Source organism: Antedon mediterranea, chromosome 1 (assembly GCF_964355755.1).
Source record: "Antedon mediterranea chromosome 1, ecAntMedi1.1, whole genome shotgun sequence".
Lineage (NCBI taxonomy): Eukaryota > Metazoa > Echinodermata > Crinoidea > Comatulida > Antedonidae > Antedon > Antedon mediterranea.
This window is the reverse complement of record NC_092670.1, coordinates 11,842,848-11,866,129: the sequence shown is the minus strand read 5'-3', so window position 1 is coordinate 11,866,129 and position 23,282 is coordinate 11,842,848. Positions and strand designations below refer to the sequence as shown.

General features: G+C 30.2%; 3 protein-coding genes across 9 annotated transcripts in view; all 3 read right to left on the bottom strand.

Annotated features, from left to right (window-relative positions):
- Positions 1–1,625: 1,625 nt before the first annotated feature.
- LOC140056509 (uncharacterized) lies at positions 1,626–13,708 on the bottom strand. Of its 2 annotated transcripts, none has more exons than XM_072101907.1 (7): positions 13,535–13,708; positions 11,500–11,571; positions 9,582–9,695; positions 9,246–9,397; positions 6,758–6,815; positions 6,494–6,616; positions 1,626–4,812 (listed from the first exon to the last, which is right to left on the bottom strand). In XM_072101907.1, exons 2-7 carry the CDS (start codon positions 11,512–11,514, stop codon positions 4,747–4,749), a joined length of 528 nt encoding a protein of 175 aa, XP_071958008.1. In that variant the 5' UTR covers positions 11,515–11,571; positions 13,535–13,708; the 3' UTR covers positions 1,626–4,746. The 2 variants fall into 2 exon arrangements, with proteins under 2 accessions (XP_071958008.1, XP_071958016.1); XM_072101915.1 differs by having other exon boundaries at positions 13,641–13,707.
- Positions 13,709–16,242: 2,534 nt separating this feature from the next.
- LOC140056488 (fibrinogen-like protein A) lies at positions 16,243–19,679 on the bottom strand. Of its 2 annotated transcripts, XM_072101881.1 has the most exons (4): positions 19,268–19,679; positions 18,081–18,215; positions 17,445–17,706; positions 16,243–16,561 (listed from the first exon to the last, which is right to left on the bottom strand). In XM_072101881.1, the coding sequence occupies exons 2-4, from the start codon at positions 18,207–18,209 to the stop codon at positions 16,317–16,319; spliced, it is 636 nt and encodes a 211-aa protein (XP_071957982.1). In that variant the 5' UTR covers positions 18,210–18,215; positions 19,268–19,679; the 3' UTR covers positions 16,243–16,316. The 2 variants fall into 2 exon arrangements, with proteins under 2 accessions (XP_071957982.1, XP_071957975.1); XM_072101874.1 differs by lacking the exon at positions 19,268–19,679 and having other exon boundaries at positions 18,081–18,503.
- Positions 19,680–21,023: 1,344 nt separating this feature from the next.
- LOC140056459 (uncharacterized) overlaps positions 21,024–23,282 on the bottom strand; it is a 31,684-nt gene continuing 29,425 nt past the window's right edge. For all 5 annotated transcript variants that reach the window (XM_072101838.1, XM_072101846.1, XM_072101830.1 and 2 more), the window contains one exon: positions 21,024–22,808. In XM_072101838.1, the coding sequence (XP_071957939.1) occupies positions 22,546–22,808 (263 nt within the window). In that variant the 3' untranslated portion in view covers positions 21,024–22,545. The remainder of the gene's footprint in view (positions 22,809–23,282) is intronic.

Genomic DNA, 23,282 nt, shown 5'->3' with positions numbered 1-23,282 from the left:
ATACATATAATACGTTCTGCGCATGTTACTTCAATACATAGCCTATATAGCTTAATGTGTTCTGCGCATGTTACTTCAATACATAGCCTATAATAGCCTAACGTGTTCTGCCAGAGTTCTGCGCATGTAACTTCAATACATAGCCTATATAGCCTAACGTGTTCTGCGCATGTTACTTCAATACATAGCCTATATAGCCTAACGTGTTCTGCGCATGTTACTTCAATACATATAATGCGTTCTGCGCATGTTACTTAAATACATAGCCTATATAGCCGAACGTGTTCTGCGCATGTTACTTCAATACATATAATGCGTTCTGCCCATGTTACTTCAATACATAGCCTATATAGCCTAACGTGTTATGCGCATGTTACTTCAATACATATAATGCGTTCTGCGCATGTTACTTCAATACATAGCCTATATAGCCTAACGTGTTCTGCGCATGTTACTTCAATACATAGCCTATATAGCCTAACGTGTTCTGAGCATGTTACTTTAGTACATAGCCTATATAGCCTAACGTGTTCTGCGCATGTTACTTCAATACATAGCCTATATAGCCTAACGTGTTCTGCGCATGTTACTTTAATACCTAGCCTATAATATTATAGCCTAACGTGTTATGCACATGTTACTCCAATACATATGCGTTCTGTGCATGTTACTTCAATACATAGCCTATATATAGCCTAACATGTTCTACGCATGTTACTTCAATACAATTCAATCCCTCTTCTCAGAAAACGGGCACATTTACCCTTCAAATCTTAATAAAATACACGTCCTTCAAAAGAAAGCTGTTCGTCTTATCTCGGGTAACTCACGTCTTGCTCATACTAATATCCTTTTTTATAACCTTAAACTCTTAACTGTGCACGATATTAATAAACTTCAACAATGCATTTTCGTTTATGAACATATTAATTCCAAACTGCCTTCTAACTTTTCCCGTAATTTTTTAACTAACTCTGAATTCCATTCGTATAACACAAGAGCATCACGGGACCTTCATCTTCCTCAACCTAAACTAACTAAAATGAAACATAACATTCGCTATAGTGGTTCTAAACTATTCAATAACCTACCTCCCGAAATTTCATCATCGTCTTCTAGCAAAATGTTCTCTTTTAAACTTAAAGAATATCTTATTTCAAATTATGACTAATTGTTTTCTCTATTTTGTAATATTTTTTTAACTTTAGAAACTTTTTCGAAATTGCTTCCTTTACTGTTGGTGTGTGTGTGTGTGTGTGTGTGTGTGTGTGTGTGTGTGTGTGTGTGTGTCTGTTGATCTATATGTGTTTGTGTAGTAGTTATATGATTACATTTATATATATAAGTATATAATCTTCTTACATGGCTTCCCAACATACAAGTTTCAATTGGATTTTTTTGTTTTCCAATTGATGATCGATACTTTCTTGGGTTTTTTTGCCTCTTTCATTTTGTATATAACTGAATCATCTTTTTATACATTATGATTTACTGTATTATATCTCTAAAACAACAAAAAATATTTATTTATAAAGTATCAGAAATTATAATGTTTTTTACTCAAATATGAATGAAAGAAATAAATGTTTATTTGAATTTGAATTTGAATTAATATATTTGATTTGTATAAAAACAGTGTTTTAAATTTTATGTTTAAATACCAAAAAGGACAACTTCCAAAATGTTTTAATTCTTTATTCAGTTTATTTGATAATTATCATACATATAACACTCGAAATAAAGACAATTATTGTATAAAATTAAAATCAACTAATATGGGTCAGCAAAGTATAGCATATAGAGGACCTAAGCTATGGAATCAACTTATAAGAAATATAAGAGAGAGTGAAAATATATCAATATTTAAAAAACTATTACTAAATAAATGCATTAATAGTTATAAAGAAACAATATATCTTTGCGAAAACACCATTTGTAAAATATGTCTAACATTAACTTAATTAATTACATTTTCGTATATATTCTGAGACTGTGAAGTATATATATATATATATTATATTATAGTACGTTGTATTTTCGTTCATTTATTTACTACATGAAAACATTTTTGTAATATATTTTGTAAATTTATATTTTAAGTTAGGGTGCCACAGATTAAAAGCTTTGCTTGCTTGTGGTTACCCTGTTTTTCACACTTTATTGTACTTAATTTTTTATTTATATTTTTATGAATGTTGTGTGAAAAATAAAAGAATCAATCAATCAATCAATCACATAGCCTATATAGCCTAACGTGTTCTGCGCATGTTACTTCAATACATGGCCTATAATAGCCTAACGTTTTCTGCGCATGTTACTTCAATACATAGCCTATATAGCCTAACGTTTTCTGCGCATGTTACTTCAATACATAGCCTATATAGCCTAACGTGTTCTGCGCATGTTACTTCAATACATAGCCTATATAGCCTAACGTGTTCTGCGCATGTTACTTCAATACATAGCCTATATAGCCTAACGTGTTCTGCGCATGTTACTTCAATATATGGCCTATAATAGCCTAACGTGTTCTGCGCATGTAACTTCAATACATAGCCTATATAGCCTAACGTTTTCTGCGCATGTTACTTCAATACATAGCCTATATAGCCTAACGTTTTCTGCGCATGTTACTTCAATACATAGCCAATATAGCCTAACGTGTTCTGCGCATGTTACTTCAATACATAGCCTATAATAGCCTAACGTGTTCTGCACATGTTACTTCAATACATATAATGCGTTCTGCGCATGTTACTTCAATACATAACCTTATTATAGCCTAACGTGTTCTGCGCATGTTACTTCAATACATGGCCTATAATAGCCTAACGTTTTCTGCGCATGTTATTTCAATACATAGCCTATATAGCCTAACGTGTTCTGCGCATGTTACTTCAATACATAGCCTATTTAGCCTAACGTGTTCTTCTGCGCATGTTACTTCAATACATATAATGTGTTCTGCGCATGTTACTTCAATACATATTTTAGTCATTTTTTGCTGTAGGCTACATAGTAGGTCTATAACATGGATATTTTTTTAAATGGCAAAATTTAGACCCTTTTTACGTACGCCTACATACACAGGATTATTGTGATCTCCGAGTTACCTCAATACGTATTTTAAACCGTCGATAATTAGCTATTTTCGAAAAAAAAATCGCTGTAGGCCTTACTATATAGTACAGGGATTTTTTTCGAAAAATGGCCAAAATATCCACCTTTTAAAATTTAAAAATTATGCGATAATATTGCCATATATACGCCTATATTGTGTTATCATCATCTTATAGAGCCATAGTAACTAGTTAAGTAAAAAATAAAAATGTCGAAATTTCGCCATTTTTCGAAAATTTCCCTCTAGGCCTACTATAGTACAGAGATTTTTTCGAAAATGGCCAAAATATCCAATTTTTAAAATTTAATAATTATGCGATAATATTGCCATATATATGATGTGTTATCATCATCTCATAGAGTCATAGTATTACTAGTTAGGTAAAACAATAAAAAGGTCGAAATTTCGCCACTTTTCGAAAATTTCCCTCTAGGCCTACTAATAGTACAGGGATTTTTTCGAGAAATGGCCAAAATATCCACTTTTTAAAATTCAATAGTTATGCGATAATATTGCCATATATGCGCCTTTATTTTGTTATCATCATCTTATAGAGCCATAGTAACTAGTTAAGTAAAACATAAAAAGGTCGAAATTTCGCTATTTTTCGAAAATTTCCCTCTAGGCCTACTACTGTAATAGTACAGGGATTTTTTCGAAAAATTGACAAAATATCCACTTTTTAAAATTCAATAATTATGCGATTATATTGCCATATATGCGCCTATATTGTGTTATCATCATCTTATAGAGCCATAGTAACTAGTTAAGTAAAAAATAAAAAGGTCGAAATTTCGCCATATTTCGAAAATTTCCCTGTACTAGGCGTACTAAAATACAGGAATTTTTTCGAAAAATGGCCAAAATATCCACCTTTTAAAATTCGATGGTAGAACAAGAGTCTTCTAAAGGCCAATTTTAGATAAAAACTTAAAACTTGAGATCCAGTGTACACAGCTTTGAGAAGGTTTTCATATAAAGCACAATGATATAACAACCCACTACGGATTTAAAAAGTTATTTAAAAGAAAATTAACATATTTAAATTCTATTTTGAAATAAACTATTTATTTGGTGCTATGCAGCAGAAACAGACCTTAATTGAATACTAGAAACTTAATGGTTTACGAGTTTAGTTTTTATTTATCTCTATCTAACTTTACCTTCATAATAATAATCTAATAATAACAGCATTTATCAAAAATGTAAAATTACAACAATACTATTTTCGGATCAAATCTGTCTTGTTTGAATAAATACTTAAAATGTAAACTTGAATTTTTGTTTTCAATAATGTTCATTTATAAAATTACATTAACTTTCTCATAAATGTTAGATTTATCCTCGAATGACACCTGCCTTCATTTGCATATATTTGCATATATACCGATACTGTGTGTACTACAACAAATGAATAATAAAAAAAGTAAATTTACACAGAAAGAAAGAATGGTACACCTGATTTATTTGCATAAAGGTGACACTAAGCAGACTATGACGTAATAAGCGTATTGGTTTGTAAACGAGCAGTCTGTATAAATATGTGTTTTGAATAAGTAAACATATCCATATACATCTGTTTGATTTGGTGTTTCTGATTCAGAATTCTTGATTCATTGTCAAATTCATGATAACTCTCTGTCCGTCGTTAAACACTTCTCATCTTCTAGCAATTCTTCAACACGTTTACGCTGTTGAATTAAGAACATTAGGAACCGTTATTCTACTGCAGTTTCTGCAGTAACTAGTTTATGAGGCAGACACTGCATAAAGCCGTGTGTATGATTACCCCAAAAAAGGTTGCTGAAGAAATGTATAAGCAGGTAAAAATATAATATTTATATATTTTTTGTTTATATAGTTAAGTCACTTAAAGATGTATTGTCCCCCTGAAAACATAATTCTTAACACAATTTTTGTTGAATACGCCATTTTAATGTAGCATAATAATTATCCACTTTGACCAAAAATTGGATCGAAAAAAAATGTGTTTACCTGAAAAACTGTAATTTAAAGCCAAAAATGGTCAAATTGGCTGCCAGCCAATGTATTTTTGGTTGAATTTAACTATTTATTTCTGTCATTTTATAAGAGAAAACGTTTGTTTTTCGTTTTTTTTTCTATGGAAGTGATTAACTTGATCAAAACTACAAAATAACATATTCAAACTCTTATTTAATTAATCTTCATTTTTCATGTTTTTGGGGGACAATACTAAAGAAATGGAAGAGAAAAATAAATATGTACTTTTGAATTGAATAATAAAATGCAAACAAAAAACAGATCTATGACAGGGACTAAGGATTCTAGTGAACTGTCATAGTTTATAACAGTACAGTCTCCAAATACTGAAGAGAAAAACAAATTTCATGCTAAACCATATGTTGGTAAATTCTAAGACAAAAAACAGCAACAAATTCTAAAATTATGGTTTTCAATTGGATGAGAACTGTATGGTAATTATAAAACGGACAAAAACTCAATAATAACTTAAAACCATGGTTTTTAAATGGATGTGTGTTGGTAATTTTAAAATAATAATAATACTTTAATCTTTTATATTCAAAATGTAACCTGTTGACTACTAAATTAGAGAATTGTTTTTATGTGTTAATTCAGAAAAGCACATTATATATACTACATATGGAGCTATATAAACTAATTAGCCTGCGCTCTCTTTGTGATAGCATTTAATAGCAAACATAGCATATGTCCTATGCACTATCTTTAGTGTTTTAATTTAATAATGGATATGAAACATGTGGAAAATCACTTCTATTTTAATTTAAATATAGCTACTGAATGATTAATGTTTAAAAAAACACAGTATGGCTTGGTTGAAAATATGGATCATCAAAATAATGACTATATTTAGGCCAGTGTTGTTGAAAATTAAAATAAAGATTTGTCTGGGATTTTTTTTATTCTTGTCTTTTTTTGTGTGTGGGTGTATGTGTTTTCAATGTTAGTTTGATGTCTACAAAAGAAAGATGTTATAAGAGTACAGGGTACTAGAGTATACAATATGGTGTTGAGAACTAATCCTATACAGCAGGCTGCTAATTGGGCAATTAAGTTAGAAACAGCGCCCCTCGCGGTAGTAAAGCTCAGAATGTCTGTGAGCGTGCCATACAACTGTATGAGTGTATTCTAAAAACAATAAACATTAACAATAAAACTAAGAATTTTACTAATATTTTACATGGTTTTCGAGTGCTTATATATATCAAGTAATACTGTAACATCCTATGCTTAAACTATAATAAAGAAAAAACAAGTTGTAGTAACAAATTTATTTTCTAGATAAAAGTGAACATGGTGGTTCATAATTATAAAAGTAAAAAGAAAAATTATATTAAAAATACTGCTTACTTGGAGCTTATCAAGAGCATCTCCTGGGCTGTCATTATCAGGGTAAGGAGGTACTAGGACTTGCAGACGGACAGCCTTGATTGCTGTGGGTTGACACGATATCAGATGCTTGACTTCTTGGGCCTAGAAAAAGAATTTAAGCTTCATCTGTATTTTTTTATTTATTTTTTTGCTGTCATAATTATGATGACGATCATGATGATAATAAGGTAATAACATAATGATGATATTATGATGATATCATAGGCAATATCAATAACTCACCCTATTAGCTTGGTATCTTAGTCTTATAACACGTAACCGATTCCTAGCCTCAGCTGCTCTGTAAAAAAAATAGTCATAATTAATAAAATATAATAGTATATTATTTATTAAAAATGGCAATGATGTGAGTATCAGTTGCTGTATCTCAATGGAAACCAAATAATAATAAGCAAAATGATTAAAGTAAAACAGCCAAAAAGAAAGAAATTTCTGCGGAGCTTCTGATTTATTTATTATTAATTTATCTTTAATTAAAATTTCATATGTAAAAAAATTAATCTAAAAATTAAAATTATAAGAATAGTCAAAATTGTAAGACTTGTTGGTGCTCTAAATCAACTTCTTTAATTAACCCATGAAATAATACACACATTCATGTACATAGTGTTTCATAAATACTCTTCACTAACAATAGAATATTGTGTTAGTTAATTATTCTTAACCTAGTTAAGAACAAAATAGGAATTGTTGATAAGGGGAATTGGATGATAAATGTCAGGGTGCCATTTTCAACAAAAGAAATATAATATGAATTATGATACTGATAGAAGAACGTTTAAAATTCTGGCCGGTTTAATTGTTTGGTAAAAAGCCAAAAACAACTATATTAAATACAAAGGTTATGGAATTTTTTCCAGAGATGCAGGCAATATGACTATTATTTTATCACATTTTATTACAGTATTCTCTTTGACTGAATGAAATTATTTGTTCCATTGCACAAATATACTGTATATCAACAAAGTAGATAATATTGTTTAAACTGTCATTTAAAGTATGTTAAAAATCTATTATATTACAATAAAAACCGGACAAGCACTAGAAAAACAAAAGAAAACTTTGATTATTTAGGTAATTAAAATAATCTATTCTACTACAGTACTGTAGCATTAATTCATTTAATAAAAAAATATTTTGTAAAAAGGCGAAAAATAACTGACAATGAAAGTATCATCCAGGTGTTTAAGTCATCATTCCTGCATATCTACCAGCTTATTAAATAAACTACTTATTTTCAAAAACATAAAACTTGAATCATATCATAAAGTCTGATATTTAAGAATTTGAACGGATCAGATTTCTACCCTCAAATGTAACTAAGGCATTAGGTGCGTGGTAACATAATTAGGGTATGTAATCAGATATTGACTTTAAATAGTAAAACAAAAACTGATTTGATAAAGAATTGATCATCTAAAGCATGGAGGTATAAATTGATCTACAGTTAGTAAAATATTGCAGAAAACATGATTTGAAATTGTTGAGACAAATCATAATATAATTATACTGATTTATTCCACAATATAATTAATATGTAAGTATAATATTTATTATAATAATATATATATAATGCAGTACTACTATACATACATACAACATTTTCTTCATATTTTTTTACATCTAAATTATATAAGTATAATAATAATTATATAATACAGTACTCGTTCAATAAATATTTTATTTTGAGGCAGAAACAAGAAATGTGTCCGTTTTATGTTTATACATGATCTTGCCTGTGCAGCACCTATTTCTTTCCTGATATATACAGTGTATATATATATATATATATAAATCAATGATGTTGCGTAGCACTGTGTAAATTATATATAAATCATACTGTAAATTATAGAAACAGTGCTCATATTCGGAACATGATCTCATAATCGAGCCTCCACTGATTGTGAGGGCGTTTGTTGTATGAGAGAATGTATCTGGTGGGTGAAAATCTGTGATAATACCATACATGGCTCTGTGGTCTAGTGGTATGATACTCGCCCTGTAATCGAGAGGTTGCAGGTTCGAATCCCGCCAGAGACATTTTTTCATACAACTAAAAAATACGGAACTTTCGCCAATGAGCTATGCTCGACGCGATTATGAGATCATGTTCCGAATATGAGCACTGTTTCTATAATTTACAGTATGATTTATATATATATATATATATATATATATAATTTGTTAGCTGTCCTCATGATTAACATCAGGCCGTCATTAACTGTTTAGTTGATATATGCATTGCCTTTTGCGTGAGAGAGACCAACAATTAAATTTTAATAATAATATAAAAAAGTCACAAATACTATAATAATACAAGTACAAAAGAAAGCAAAGTTTGTAGAAAGGTCTGGTTTATACAAGTTTATATAATAACACAAACTTCAAAAACTTGAAAAAGAAGAAAAACCAAAAATCTGGGTTTCAAGATTTGAGTTAATTTAAATATGTTTGAAATATGTGCATTTATGTTGTATTTGTAATGGAGTAAGGAAGCTATACACCACCAACAATTGGAAAAATATAATCTTGAAAAGTTGACTATAGATATATTCTGTTCATTTTCTACATCAACCAAATTTTAAATTTTCCCATTTTCGTTTATCTGAGTATTTGCATTGTTTTTGTGATGGATTAAAGGAAGCTAGAGTATACACCACTAACAATTCAACAAATATATAAAAATAAAGAAATCATAAAAACTTCTTACTTTAATTGGCCTATAAGTTGACTATGTTGTTCCTTTTCTACATTGAACTCATTTTTTATTTTTTCATTTTCATTTAATTTCTTCTGTTTTTCCTGGACTCTTTTTTTAGAATTAGATATTGCCTCCAGGGCATTTTTTGATGGTTCTTCATACTAAAAGTAAAAAAATAAAAAGTCAGTAAAAGCACATCTGGGATGTGTCTGGCAATTTGGGAGTACGGTATCTAAAAACTCAAAGACTACCACCAATTACATCACAGCTGATGCAATGCACACATGAAGAGGGTATAAATATCACTTAAAAATCTTCCACAAATGCTGGATACATTATACTCACTGCTAGATATTTACTCCTCTGTACTGGTGGAAGAGCATTAATTTCTCGTTGACTTAGTTTCTTCCTGTTCTGAGGTTTAAATTTCTCTTTTGGGTCAGAATTTGTTGGCTGTATCTACAGACAGGAGAAATGTGTATAAAAAATGTTAATAAATTTAAGGACATTGTTGAGGGGTATATATAATATAATAATATTAATAAATAATTTTTTAATTATAAACCATGGATTAAAGAAAACTCAACGTATAAACTTAATAATACACATACATTAGAACATTAATTTTACATACCCTGATTTCTACGTTCCCTAGTTCAATTTTCATAAGATACGTCATCATTTCAATTCAATTTTCATAAGATACGTCATCATTGTGTAATAACATGACAGTTTGTTTTTTAAAGTAGAATGCACTTATATATGTTTGAGAAACATAAATACCAGAAGAAATACCAGAAAAAATTATTCAAAAAGTATATATAATAAATGTTTCAAAAGTAGTCAATAAATAAATAAATAAAAAATAGAATGTAATAATAATAAGTTAGATCTAGTTTAGCTACAGTATATAGCTAAACACTGCAGCCTTTTTTAGCTAGGAACAAATTGTTGGGGTTAATTTAAAGATGTATTGTCCCTTTGACTAATTCCCAAAAAAATTTTTTTTTTAAATTTCGAAAAAAAAGTGGGTCATTTTGAAGTATCATAATAGTTATTAACTTTCACCAAAAATTAGTCAAAAAAAAAATAATTTTACCGAAATACAGATATTTTTTTGTTCAAAAAATAACTTTGACTTCCAGTCAAAGTTTTCAATCAAAACATATCCCATAATGCAATGCGCTTGTTTGGCTACTCTGTATGCATAATCATAAACTTCCTCGCGATCTGTGTGAAAACACCTTCTCAACCGTGATGAGTTGTAAACAATCCTAATTAGCATCATGCATAATGCATATTCATGGTTTGAAATATTTGTTTACTTTCGCTTGCGACGATTTCTCAGACGAAATGTAATCTAATTAATTTACCTGTTAATTACGTAAACTGTTGTTTTTGGCTCGAATTTTCGACTTAAAGTGAATAACTTTAATATTACTTTGATATGGCCAATTTAAATTTAGAATATTTTTTTTTTCATTTTTTGTGTTTCAAGGGACAATACATCTTTAAGGTCAACCTGAATTTAAGTTCAACCTGGATTTTACGGATCCCATGTTTTATGTAACTGTACAACTTTCGGCAATAACTGTACATAAACTGTATTGTTTGTAATTTCAGGTGGTCACCAGTATTTTCAACCTCAATTTCTTCTGATATTAGTTTTTCAATTAAGAAACACTTGACCGGATTGGTTTGTTAATTTGGTGGAGAATTGCAAGAATTTGGATTACAATAAAAAAAATTCACTGATTTAAAGTCCCATTCCCTATGTTTTTTAGATCTAACTTAAGGTCACAAACTACATTTAATGTAAAAATAAATAATATATGGTGATATTTCGATAACTTTTTTCGTCTTAGAACGGTTAAAAATGTAATGCTTTTAAAGTAATATGCTTTATTTTCACAAAACGTAAAAAATTTTAAGAAATGGGTCTTTAAACAGTAATATTATTAATTTGCCAGTATGTATGTTTGCCACATCACAGCATCAGTTGGCGAGATATCTTTATCTGTGCTTTTGTGCGATCATGATTGTTGAGCCAAAATATAAAGATCTTGGTTTAGGCAGTGTGCGAGTAGCTGAATTACAAAATATTGATTCTTTTTTAATTTTTTTAAAATAAATTTTTATATGCTCAATAATAACTCAAAGAAACCTAAATTTTCTTAAATTTTTTTTTTTTTTTTATCATAATAATATGTCACAGCAAATTATCTATTTAAAACTAGGCCTATAGTAGTACAAAAATACATACCTTATCATCTCCCATATTGCGCTGCTACTACCCCTACTCAGGCCTACAGTAGGCTAGGTGCTTCTTGAAATTCTATATTAAAAAAAAAAAACCAATATATAGTAGACTAGCATATATGAAAACTACAATAGGCCTTTGGTGTCCATTCAAATATTTTTAAATTAAAATCAAAGTGATGCTCTTTTTAGGATGGCCTACTGTACATTTGATTATCTATCAGACTATATACAAATTACAATAAGCCAACCAATGGTATGGACATAACCACCATGGAGTTATTAAATACCTCCACATGGACATATACATTCAAATAATTTTTTTTAATCGCGTCCATCTAAATAGTAAAGTGTAAAATTATACAAAATATGATATATCTACAGTTCTAAAATAACAATAAAACCTCAATTCTAGAGAGATATAGGCCTAGACCTATAAAATGTTTAATAATCAACAAACTTTGCGTTACAAAAGAAACTGAGTTGATGCATTACATACATCAATAAGTCTGCACAGATCTTAATATATGCATCCTCCATGTACTAGGTTGTAGTAGTTGTGTAGTATGTGGAAAATAAATTAAATTTAAATTGAATTGAATCAACTATTACTTTACTACTATGCCCTGCAGCAACGTGACATGTAGAATTGTCGATTTTAATAATTATTTACATATAACAAGCTAAAATTTAGGTTTTATTGTTAAAAAGTGCAATTAGTAGAACTCTAGATATATCATATTTTGTATAATTTACACGTTATCTAGGTAGTAGTATAGGCCTAGTATAGTAGTAGCAGGGCTACCGCCATGTACATGCATGGAGCGAGTGAGCTTTGCTCGAACCCTGCTGATGTTTATTTTATGGCTACATGATTACAGTTTCACCGACTTATCCTATAAACCACAAACAGTCACTCAATCAAGTCTAGCTCCAAATTCAATACAGTAGGCCTAACACTGCTTGCTTGGCCCTGTACTTCCTAGCTAGTAGCCTACCTAGGCTTTTAGCTAGTAGTAGGCTAGGACAAGAGAGGCTAGAAAGTAGGCCTAGCCGGATCGCGATTTTTTTTTTCGTACATAAGTTGGGGACCCCCTCATGAAACGTCACAAAATAAACATGAATAATTCATCAGTTAAATGTTCTTGTTCCGTGTGCACCCAAGCGTATAGCAACAAGAAGTGATTACACAAGTGCGGTACGATTCTAGGCCTATCTCCGCGCTGTTGTTGCGGCGTGCATGCGATTTCATAGAAGAATAGCGGCGTTTTGTGTGGATTGTCGAAACAATCAGCCTTTAGTTTATGATAGTGTTTTTAATATAATTTATTACTAAAGAATTATGTGTTAAAATTATAGTTTCTATTAATACTATTAGGCCTAGGCCTAATTATTAGTCTCTAAACATATGTCTATTCTAGTAGAGCTGTGTGTGTGTGTGTGTGTGTTATAGGTATGACACAATCCGAGTAATAAGTCAGCAAAATTAAACAATAAACAGTTTTTATTCTCGTGGGTCTAATCTTCCCATCTCATGTGTTCATAAAATACGCGCATTTTTAAAGTTCCTTTGAGTACATGCATTGTTTGATAATAAAATAGCAGAATTAAAAAAAATACAGTACACAAATTATACACATTCTTTATTCTTGTGGGTCTAAGCTTTCTTTGGGCTATGTCCAATGAATTACTACTTAGTTTAATGTCTTGCCTAGCTGTCGATTAGCCTCGACTCGACACATTTTGTGTGAAGAAGAGTGCGCAAAGGCAATCGCGTGAATTAACTTAGAATCCTAGGCCTACTGTAGAAAGTATCGTATCGCAGTTGTGTAATCGCTTCTTGTTGCTATACGCTTGGGTGCACGCGGAACAACACATTTAACTGATGAATTATTCATGTTTATTTTGTGACGTTTCATGAGGGGTCCCCAACTTATGTACGAAAAAAAAAATCGCAGCCGGATCCGCCTAGCCTAAGCTATATATAGATAGGCCTGGTCTAGGCCCCTGGCCTAGGTTTAGTAATTAATTATACTTACTAAAAATTTGTACTCTAAGAAAAATAATCAGTAGTCTAGTATAGGAGGTCTGATTCTTTCTGTAAGACCTAATTGAAAATACACTCCTAATATTAGCTATACATACGATTAAAAAGAATCGCCCCAAAACCCAGGCCTAGCAGCCCTTGTGTGTTATTATTTACATGTGTAGCCAGCGCGACGAAAAAGAGAACTACAGAGGGCGCTATGTAATAAATTATTAATTTAGTTTTAGGCCTTTTTTTTAAACTTAATTTTATTGGCTAGTTATAGGCCACTCAGGCTAGCCTACATGGGACGTAGGAAAACGAAGTTCGGAATATAATAATATCGTAGTGTAGAAAATGAAATCTTTTTTTCATATAGGCCTAATATTAAGTTGTACTATGTAGCGCTTTTCCCAGACCAAGCACTGTGTAATGTGAACTATCCCCCCCCCCCCCCAAACCACCCCACCACCACCACTGATAAGAAAGTGCCTTTTTTCAACAAGATCATGTGACAGAAATAAAATTCCAACAAATATGAAACATAAGGGAAAGCTATATTGATAACTATTGGAGTGTATGATCAATAGAAATGTTTTCCCGCACCTGGCGTTTGTCTTTTTTTCTATTCAGATGGATCGTGTAGTCAAACGTTACAGCTCTGATAACGACGACATTGCGATAATAAATAAATTCACATTCTCTTCCTAGTTGGTGATTTTTTTGTTTAATGTATCGATTATAATCACGAATAAAATAAAATATAATGAAACAGTAAAAATCGAAATCGAAAAATCGAAATGATACTAAAGTTATATCCATCTACAGTATATTGTTGAAAGTATATATGTATTGAATAAGACGCGCTTTGTGTTATAGAAGGCCAATTTTATTTAATTTTGTTTTATTTCATATGCATCCAACATCGAGTAACTCGCCAATTACCTCTGTACATGCACTAAGAATGTAATTAATAATTGATCGTCTTTGGTCTCACGTGTGTAGTATTGGGACAGTTGGTGAATAATCTATATATAAATTTACGTAAGGGCAAAATTCGGTAAATCTCGGTTTATTTCTAGAATTTTTACTCGATGGTATATAAAGTTGGTTCATACTTTCGGTACTGATTTTAACCATCTGATGTAACCCTGTTTACTAATTAAATTGAGTTAGGTAATTAGTTATTGACGATTAAAACGAATTTAGGTTCAACGATTTGCCCCAAATAGGGGTGTTTTCCGATCGTGGTATACACTGTCTAATGGATGTCCATCTTGAAAAATACCCGCCACAAAAATACGAGGAGGCTTCGCATTTTCCTATCTCCTCCTACGATAATGGTTTTTAATAGCTGAAAACTGGTTGAACAGCTAGAGTACATCATCATAATGTTGAAGACAGGCCGATTTTCTTAACAAAATACTATTTTGATAGATTTAATATACGATTATACAAATGTATTGATTTGCGATGAATGGAACATTCCAATCTCTGTTTCACAAGTGTCTATTCCCTCAGGCGTCGTAAAGGCAAGTACAGTACTGTATACTCGAAATTCGATCCATTTTTGTTTTTAATCTGTGCTGCAGAGGTTGGATATAATTTTTTTTTAAACGGATAATGAGCTAGCGTTTTCACTCGCCGTATATTATGTACAAATCTCTATTATTGCAGTTAAACCACCCACATCATCACCTTTCCCTCACTGGCATGAGTAGCGTTGTAAAACCAGTAGAGAATAGGCCTACGGTACATCACATGCCTTAAACGCAGAACAACTTTGGTGGGTAGGGTAGGAACCAACTTAAGTATGAATTGGCTCTAAGAAACAATTGAAAACCATTAGGCCTACTAATTAAGTTGAGTTAGATAATTTAATATTTATTGACGATTAAATCGAATTTATGATTTTCCCCGAATAGAGGTGGTTTTCACAAATTGTTTTACATTATATTATAAACATATACACGTCGTAGTGATGTATCGTTACATGTGCTGTACTATTTCAATCGACTAGGACGGTGATAGTTTCAACAAAGTATTACATCGCAATGTTTTACTGTGTTTAGTGGTATATTATTTGTAAAACATGAAAGCAATTAATATTTCGTTACTAAATGGATAAAGAATATATTTTAACATTGTTCCTCTTTGCACCCATCCTCTTCCCCATCCCTCAACCCTAATGTTACATACAAAACACAAATTAAGTTTGTTTAAATTTGACTTAAACAATTGGTCTTATTTTGTGACAAGTTTCTCTTTCGGAAGTAATAGGGTGCTAATTTTAGTTGAGTACATAAATCACAGTGTCTATTTATTCGTTCCTGTAAACGACATGTATTATTGTCCTGCGGTACGTACATTTGAAATCGCCAGTTTTTTAACGCTGAAATTATTATGTATTCGAGAACCATCTGTGGGCACGACCTAGATGGTACGCGAGCGAAGCGAGCGTACCATCTAGTATTTTTAATTTATAAAACTCCCTCATATTTGCATGAGTAAATTTATGATTTCCAAAAACAATTATTATGAAGATCCAATGTTGGAGTTGTTTTGTTTGATTTTTAATATATTTAAAACATATAATAGCGTATTAATATATTATATTAATTAATAATTAACAAGTGATATGACAATATCACTATTATTCATTTATAACATTTAGAATAAATAACTAGCTATATTATTTAATAATATAATTATGTAATGATATTTCCAAATGTATAGGCCTATAATAGCTAAAAAACAAAAGTCAAATTATTCAATAATTACAGATTCTTATTTTGTTATGCTGCTCTTTTAACCATCATCACTGTTGTCTTAAGGCCATTATTAAAATTAGACCAGTTGATGACAGTGTTATCATTTGTACCTGGTGTAAGGTAAAGCCCATTCAGGTTTGAATAATAACAGTCATTGTACCACCAAGCACCTTTATAAGACTCAGCACAGTTACTACTGCTTCTCTTATCGTTGTCTCTATCATACGTTGTAAATTGTTGACCATTGTGGTACGATTGCAAAGAATCACCTAAAAAAACAAATATTAGATAATCTAGTTTACTTTATAAATATTTAAATTCACATTTATTTTTAAATAATTGTACGGTTTGTGAATTATAAATAAAAAGATATATGAAAGTGAATATTATAATTTTATAATTATAACCTACAACTCGTAATTTATTTTATACTGATTTAAATTTAAATTTGTCTGTAAAAGAATTGTATGCCATAACTTAAATCATAACGCAATTATAAATATTATTTTTGTTTCTCTATTTTATTTATTTTAAATTGTTTTAATTCTCGTAACTGTTATAATATCATATGGTTGTTTTATTTTAAATATTTTTGTTTATATTTTGTAAATGTAATAAATGTGAAATGTAAATGTAAATGTGGCTTGACTTGTAGCCTAACTAGTGTGGACGACACATGCTATAACTTTCTTCTCCCCTTAGTGTCTTTTCGTGTCGTGTGCTGCCACCAAACGGTGCCCGTTCGTCTGCCCACAACGACAGGGTCTGAATGGATCAGATAAGAACACCTACACCCACTCTTGAAAGATGATCTGGTTTCTTTTGAGTGTACACGAGCCAGATATGTACACGGAACTCCAGTTTTAAAACCTTACATTTAAAGGTTTTATTGGTCATAGTTATTATACTTAAATTACAACATGCAGTATGCAAGTAAATAGACTGTTCATTATAAGGTACACGGATTTTCAGTTCCCCACCCAACTTTTTTTTTCCATTATCAATAAAACACCTGTTTAATACATAAGAAGGTATTATAACTTTATTTCATTAGGTAGATTAAGATTCTATAATTATTTCTTTTGTACCTGATTAAGAATGCATAAGAAACCCTACAATATGCTTGTTTAAATTGATTAAAGATATACTAACCTGCTGTTCCTGTGTATCCACTGATAGTCAAAACATAGTTAGAGTCCTCAGTACCAATACGAAAGAGAGAATATCTTGCGATCTTCATTACATTCAAGTGGTCTGTCATTTCTATCAATAGCTCAAATTCGCCATCAGCTGTTAAACGGTTGATTTGTTCATTACCAAGCCAGAACTCTGTGTTCACGTTTCCAAAACCCTCTTTGTATTCTTTCCAATTTCGGTAGAAATCAACTGATCCATCTTGTCTTCTCTGTATCACCTGATAATGAAAAGAAAGTAATCTTTAGGCCTACTCTACTTTAGCTTTACTAAAACAGTGATGACAGGCCCATCAACTAGCGTAAATAGCAATGAATGAAATGAGAACCTAACTGCCAGTAATAATAAATTGCTTGTTGGTTCTTAGTATGCAAGTTTTGGAACATTAGTATATAATGGTCGCTCTTTCGGTTAAAACTAAAACATATTTGTCAACCTGAAAGTTTCCGCAGTTATGTTTATGCTTCTAAAGCCATATCAGTGTTTTCTGTCCCTGGCACTGTTTTAGTAATGAATTAGTAAGCTGTGGCAGTGATGTTGGATCAACGGTACTTCTAATTTCTTTGAATAAATTGTTGCCTACTGTATACTTACCATCCAACCTCCATCTTCCCTCATGTCACAGTAAACAGTAATCTCTGGTTCTCCATCACCTGGTTGTATCACATATTCACCACCATTAGCAGAAGGATTATATTGTAAAATGTCACCACAGTCCCTCATAAAACTCTCTAAAATAAAAAAAATTAAAAAAGATTGTTGTTTAAAAAAAAGATCACACTGGTATATTATTGGGAAAAATAGTTTGTATCTATTTTAGAGGAAATGCAATATTCAATTGTAAAACTAATACAATTCATTAATGTGCACATTTTGTAATTTTAATAGTAATAAGTACCGTAATAGTAATTTATAATTCTGCAAAAATTTAAACTAGTTTCCAGGTGACCATCAAGCACAACTGAATCCCTTGGTGATAATCCCATGGACTAGGTAGATATGCATATAACATGCAGTACCACCTCATGTAGTCATTTGGTCTGAATTTATAGTAGGTTAATTCAATCCTTGTAGATGTACTGTAACATTTTGAAGAACACTTTTTATTGACTTATATGAAAATAAAGAGAACAATTCCTAGGCAAATTCAACAGCAACAAAATATCACTACCAATCAACATTGATGTGAACCTCTATATAAAGAATCCATGTATTGTCCCTTTGACTAATCCCAAAAAATTAAAAAATTAAAGATTTCGAAAAAAGGTGGGTAATTTTGAAGTATCATAATAGTTATTAACTATCACCAAAAATTTGTCGAAAAAAAAATCATTTAACTAAAATACAGACGTTTTTTTGTTTAAAAAATAACTTTGACTTCCAGTCAAAGTTTTCCATCAAAACATATCCCATAATGAAACGTGCTTGTTTCGCTACTCTGTATGCATATTTCATAAAACTTCTTTACGATCTGTGTGAAAATACCTTCTCAACTGTGACGAGTTGTAAATAATCCTAATTAGCATATGCAATATGCGTACTCGTGGTTTGAAATCTTTGTTTACTTTCGCTCGCGACAATTTTCCAGACGAAATGTTATCAAACTAATTTACCTGTTATTTACGTAAACTTGTTGTTTTGGCTCGAATTTTCGACTTAAAGTGAATAACTTTAATATTACTTTGATATGGCCAATTTAAATTTAGAATATTTTGACCATCATTTTTTTGTGTTTCAAGGGACAATACATCTTTAATAAGTTTGCAAAATTGTATACTTACTCCTTTCAATGTAACAAAATTCAGGCGCTTGAATTATGTTGTTTTCAACTGATGACGTTTCCAGTATTTGCTTATTGATTTGACAAACACGATCCTTCTGGTTATAGTTAACCGACAAGCAATCAGATTTCTTGGAACATTCCAGCAAACAATTTAGTTTGTGTATATTCTTCAACTCGTAACTCCAACCTTCAAAAGCATGCCCCTCTAGGATAACCGTATAATCATATGTATTGATCGAAAGATCACCGACAACAAAGAGCAGAAGAAAGAAAATTATTAAAGTTGAAGTTAGCATTGCGACGTTTTAGAATTATGTATTGACGAATGAAACGGTTATCGTGCCAATAAAATCTACAATTCGTCTTCAAATGCTCGACGTACGCCTGAATGAGTTTCTTAACATTGTGGTACGAACTATATTTTCATCTTATATGTATATGAAAACAGAGTTGATACTCCATTATCCAACCACATCAATAGACATGTCAGTGTGCACCAATCAACATGCTGAGTGTAAGATATGATTTACATAAGATTGTATAACTTTGTAATGTTTAGGTCTTAAGGTTACATTGAACCGAACATTTATATATATATATATATATATATATATATATATATAAAGGCAAATTACTGAAAAAAATGACAATGCTGTGGGTATCAGTGGCTGGATCTCAATGGAGATACAAAAATAAAAAGCGAAAAGCTAAATCAAAACGATAAAGTAAACAGCCAGAAAAGTTAGCAGAGCTTTCGGGCAACACTAGCCCTTGTATATTTTATTCCATTCTTTAAGGGGCGGGTTTCCCGCTGTTGAATGAGATTGAATAAAATAAATAAAATAATAATGTATAAAAAATCATGAAGATATACATGCTCTTTTTTTTTAGACGCATTTTTTGGTGTTCAAATTACAATAATTAAAATACAGATTACTTTCTAAAAATATTTAATTTATTTCTGTTTTATTGAGAAGCACCTGATCTGATTCAATACCTGCAACAATTCATAATGGGTGTCCAGTTATAATTTTTATTTGCAAGTCCTACGTATTCCAATCGAATCTTTTCTTTTTTTCTGTATGCACTTCCTCATAAAAAAACATTAAAACATAAATTATATTAAAAAATGTAATTGAATCCAGACAGAAAAGTGGTACATTTGCTGTGATAATCATGAATTTCTGTGCCATTTCTTTTTCTCATCTTTAAAACTCTGACCAGTTAAAATATTTAATAATATAAATAATTTCAGGAGTCTGGATAAACAATTCTGTAGTAAACACAAGATATAAATTTATGGCCACTACAATCAATAATTTGTTCAATTTTCCAATATTAAATGAACTCGACTCTTTTTTAGGAGACATAAAACATAAGAAAACGTGTTTATCTCCAATAAATTATATATATAAGTATAGAATTTACGAACTGTATAATTCATTATGTGATGAAGATAAATTAAACAAACACATAATTATTTTCCTATATTGAATTAGCTGTATCAATCTATTTTGATGACTGACAAAACAAATATTATTTAAATAGGTACGTCGATTCTCTCCAGCAACAATATCTTACATAGCTTTCAAGTCAAAAATCTTAATGGTATCAAAATTTTCAAGTTTGAAGGGTAAATCATACATGTTTGGTTTTCACTAACTTGACCAACAAGTAATGGATTGATATTAATATACAAATATAAAACATAGGGGAAACTATAGATTGATAACTATTTTTTCCAGCACCTGGTGTTTGTCTTTCTTTCAATTCAGATGGGCCGTGTAGTCAAACGTCACAGCTGAACAACTGTGATAACGACGACATTATTTGAGAAAGCTTCTTGCGATAATTAATAAATTCACATTCTCTCCCTAGTAACCGCTTTGGTGATGCATTTCGTTTTTCTCTTTAATGCATTGATTATAATGACGAATAAAATAAAATATACTGAAACAGTAAGAATCGAAATCGAAAATCAAAATGATACTAAAACGTTATATCCATCTATATTGTTGATATGTATTGAAGAATAAGACGCGCTTTATTTGATAGAAGGCCATTTTTATTTTTTATTTCATCTCCATCCAACATCGAGTAACTTGCCAATTACCTCTATACATGCACTAAGAATGTTATTAATAATTGATCGTCTTTGGTCTCACGTGTGTGGTATTAGAACAGTTGGTGAATAATATATTTGTATGTATATTGTTTGTATTCATATCTGAATAAACCCCCTCGTATTTGCATAAATAAGTAAATTTTAGTGAATTTCCAAAACAATTATTATGAAGATCCAATGTTGGAGTTTTTTTGTTTTTTTGTTTTTTTTTTATTTATTCGGTATATAAAAATATATTACAAAACGACAGTCAAGGACTGAAATGAAATGTATTACAAATGACTAAAAATTAGTTAAAATTGCTATAAAAATAGAAACATCTTAATAAAATTAGATATCGTACCATACAATTAAAAACATACATGAATAAAAAACCTTAAAACATTCACTTATTACATATCTAAAAAAGAGCTAGTGGTGCCTATTAATTATATCCACCATGGTGATTGTTAATATCTTTAAAAAAGCCATCTTTACATTAAAAAATACATACACATTCATTATATGTTTTTATTTCATTTTTAATAACTTTAAAACAAGATTCAATATAGACTAAAAATCATACTCCTAAAGTTAGATTTACAAACTACTAATTTATCAGTAATGAAAGGATACACTGATTGAATATCAATTTAATGTTATTTTGTAATTAAAAACAATTAATATTATTGTTACTATTATATATGTAGTTATAGCATAAATTCAAATAATAATAAAATTTAAAAAAATAACTGTTATTAATCTTTGTATGCCTAATGAAAGTTTACATAATATTTATATTATTATATAAATTAAAATACTAATAATGTTTAAACAAATCACAAGTGATATGACAATATATTCGATTATTAATTCTGTAACATTTGGATTAGATAACGAGCTGTTATTTAACAATACAATTATTTAATGATAATTCCAAATGGATAATAGCTAAAAGAAACAAAAGAGGAATCTTCGTTATTCCTATATATTAGGCCTATTCATAAGTCAAATTATTCAATAATTACAGATTCTGATTATTTTGTGCTGCTCTCTTAACCATCATCACTGTTGTCTTAAGGCCTCTATCAAAAGTATACAAGTTGATGCCATTGTAATCAACTGTATCTGGTGTAGGTAAAGCCATTCATGTTTGAATCATGACAACTATCTTATGGTGCTCTTTTAACCATCATCACTGTCTTCTTGAGACTGTTTTTATTATTATGGAAATGCCACCAGATGATGCCTCTGTTATCATCTGTACCTGGTGTAAGGTAAAGGCCATTCAGGTTTGATAGACCATACCAATCATAACAGCTTTTGTACCACCAAGCACCTTTGTATAGCTCAGCACAGTTACCACTGTTCCTATCATTGTTTCTGTCTTTGGTTGTAAATTGTTCACCATTGTGGTACCATGCCAAAGAATCACCTAAACAAACAAAACGTATCATCTTTAGTTTACTTCATATATCTTTAAATTAAAATTCATTTTAAATATTTGTTTTTCTTTGTATTAAAAATAAAATAAAAGGTATTTGATATAAAAGGGAAAATAGAAATAATAAAATATCCTATAATTTGTAATTTATTAACATATTTAATTTTTTTTTGTCAAATTGCCATACATTAAATCATAAACACAATTTAGGTCTATAAATAGTATTTTTTATTATTTAATTACATTTAATTTGTTTTTAATTTCACTGTGTTTTGTCTGATTTTACCAAAAAAATTGTTTTGGGTAGAAAATTCTATAATTCTGCAGTTACTGGCAGTAATTATATTTTACTCACTCTTTAACCTGTTTGTGCAATTATTTAGCAAGCTTGTTTGGATATTAATTATACACATACTGTTGCCTCGACTTCCTCATAAATGCCTACATTAAAACAAATGTAGTTGC

Bases quoted from the DNA above. Each gene is read 5' to 3' on its own strand.
- LOC140056509 (XM_072101907.1), bottom strand. The intron at 9,398-9,581 runs GTGAGTATAATG...TTTTACTTTTAG, and splicing joins AGAGGAGTAAATATCTAGCA to TATGAAGAACCATCAAAAAA. The intron at 6,816-9,245 runs GTAAGAAGTTTT...TTTTTTTTACAG, and splicing joins CAACTTATAGGCCAATTAAA to AGCAGCTGAGGCTAGGAATC.
- LOC140056488 (XM_072101881.1), bottom strand. From the start codon at position 18,209: ATGAGGGACTGTGGTGACATTTTACAATATAATCCTTCTGCTAATGGT. The intron at 17,707-18,080 runs GTAAGTATACAG...TTTCATTATCAG, and splicing joins GGGAAGATGGAGGTTGGATG to GTGATACAGAGAAGACAAGA. The intron at 16,562-17,444 runs GTTAGTATATCT...TTGTTTTTTTAG, and splicing joins TGGATACACAGGAACAGCAG to GTGATTCTTTGCAATCGTAC.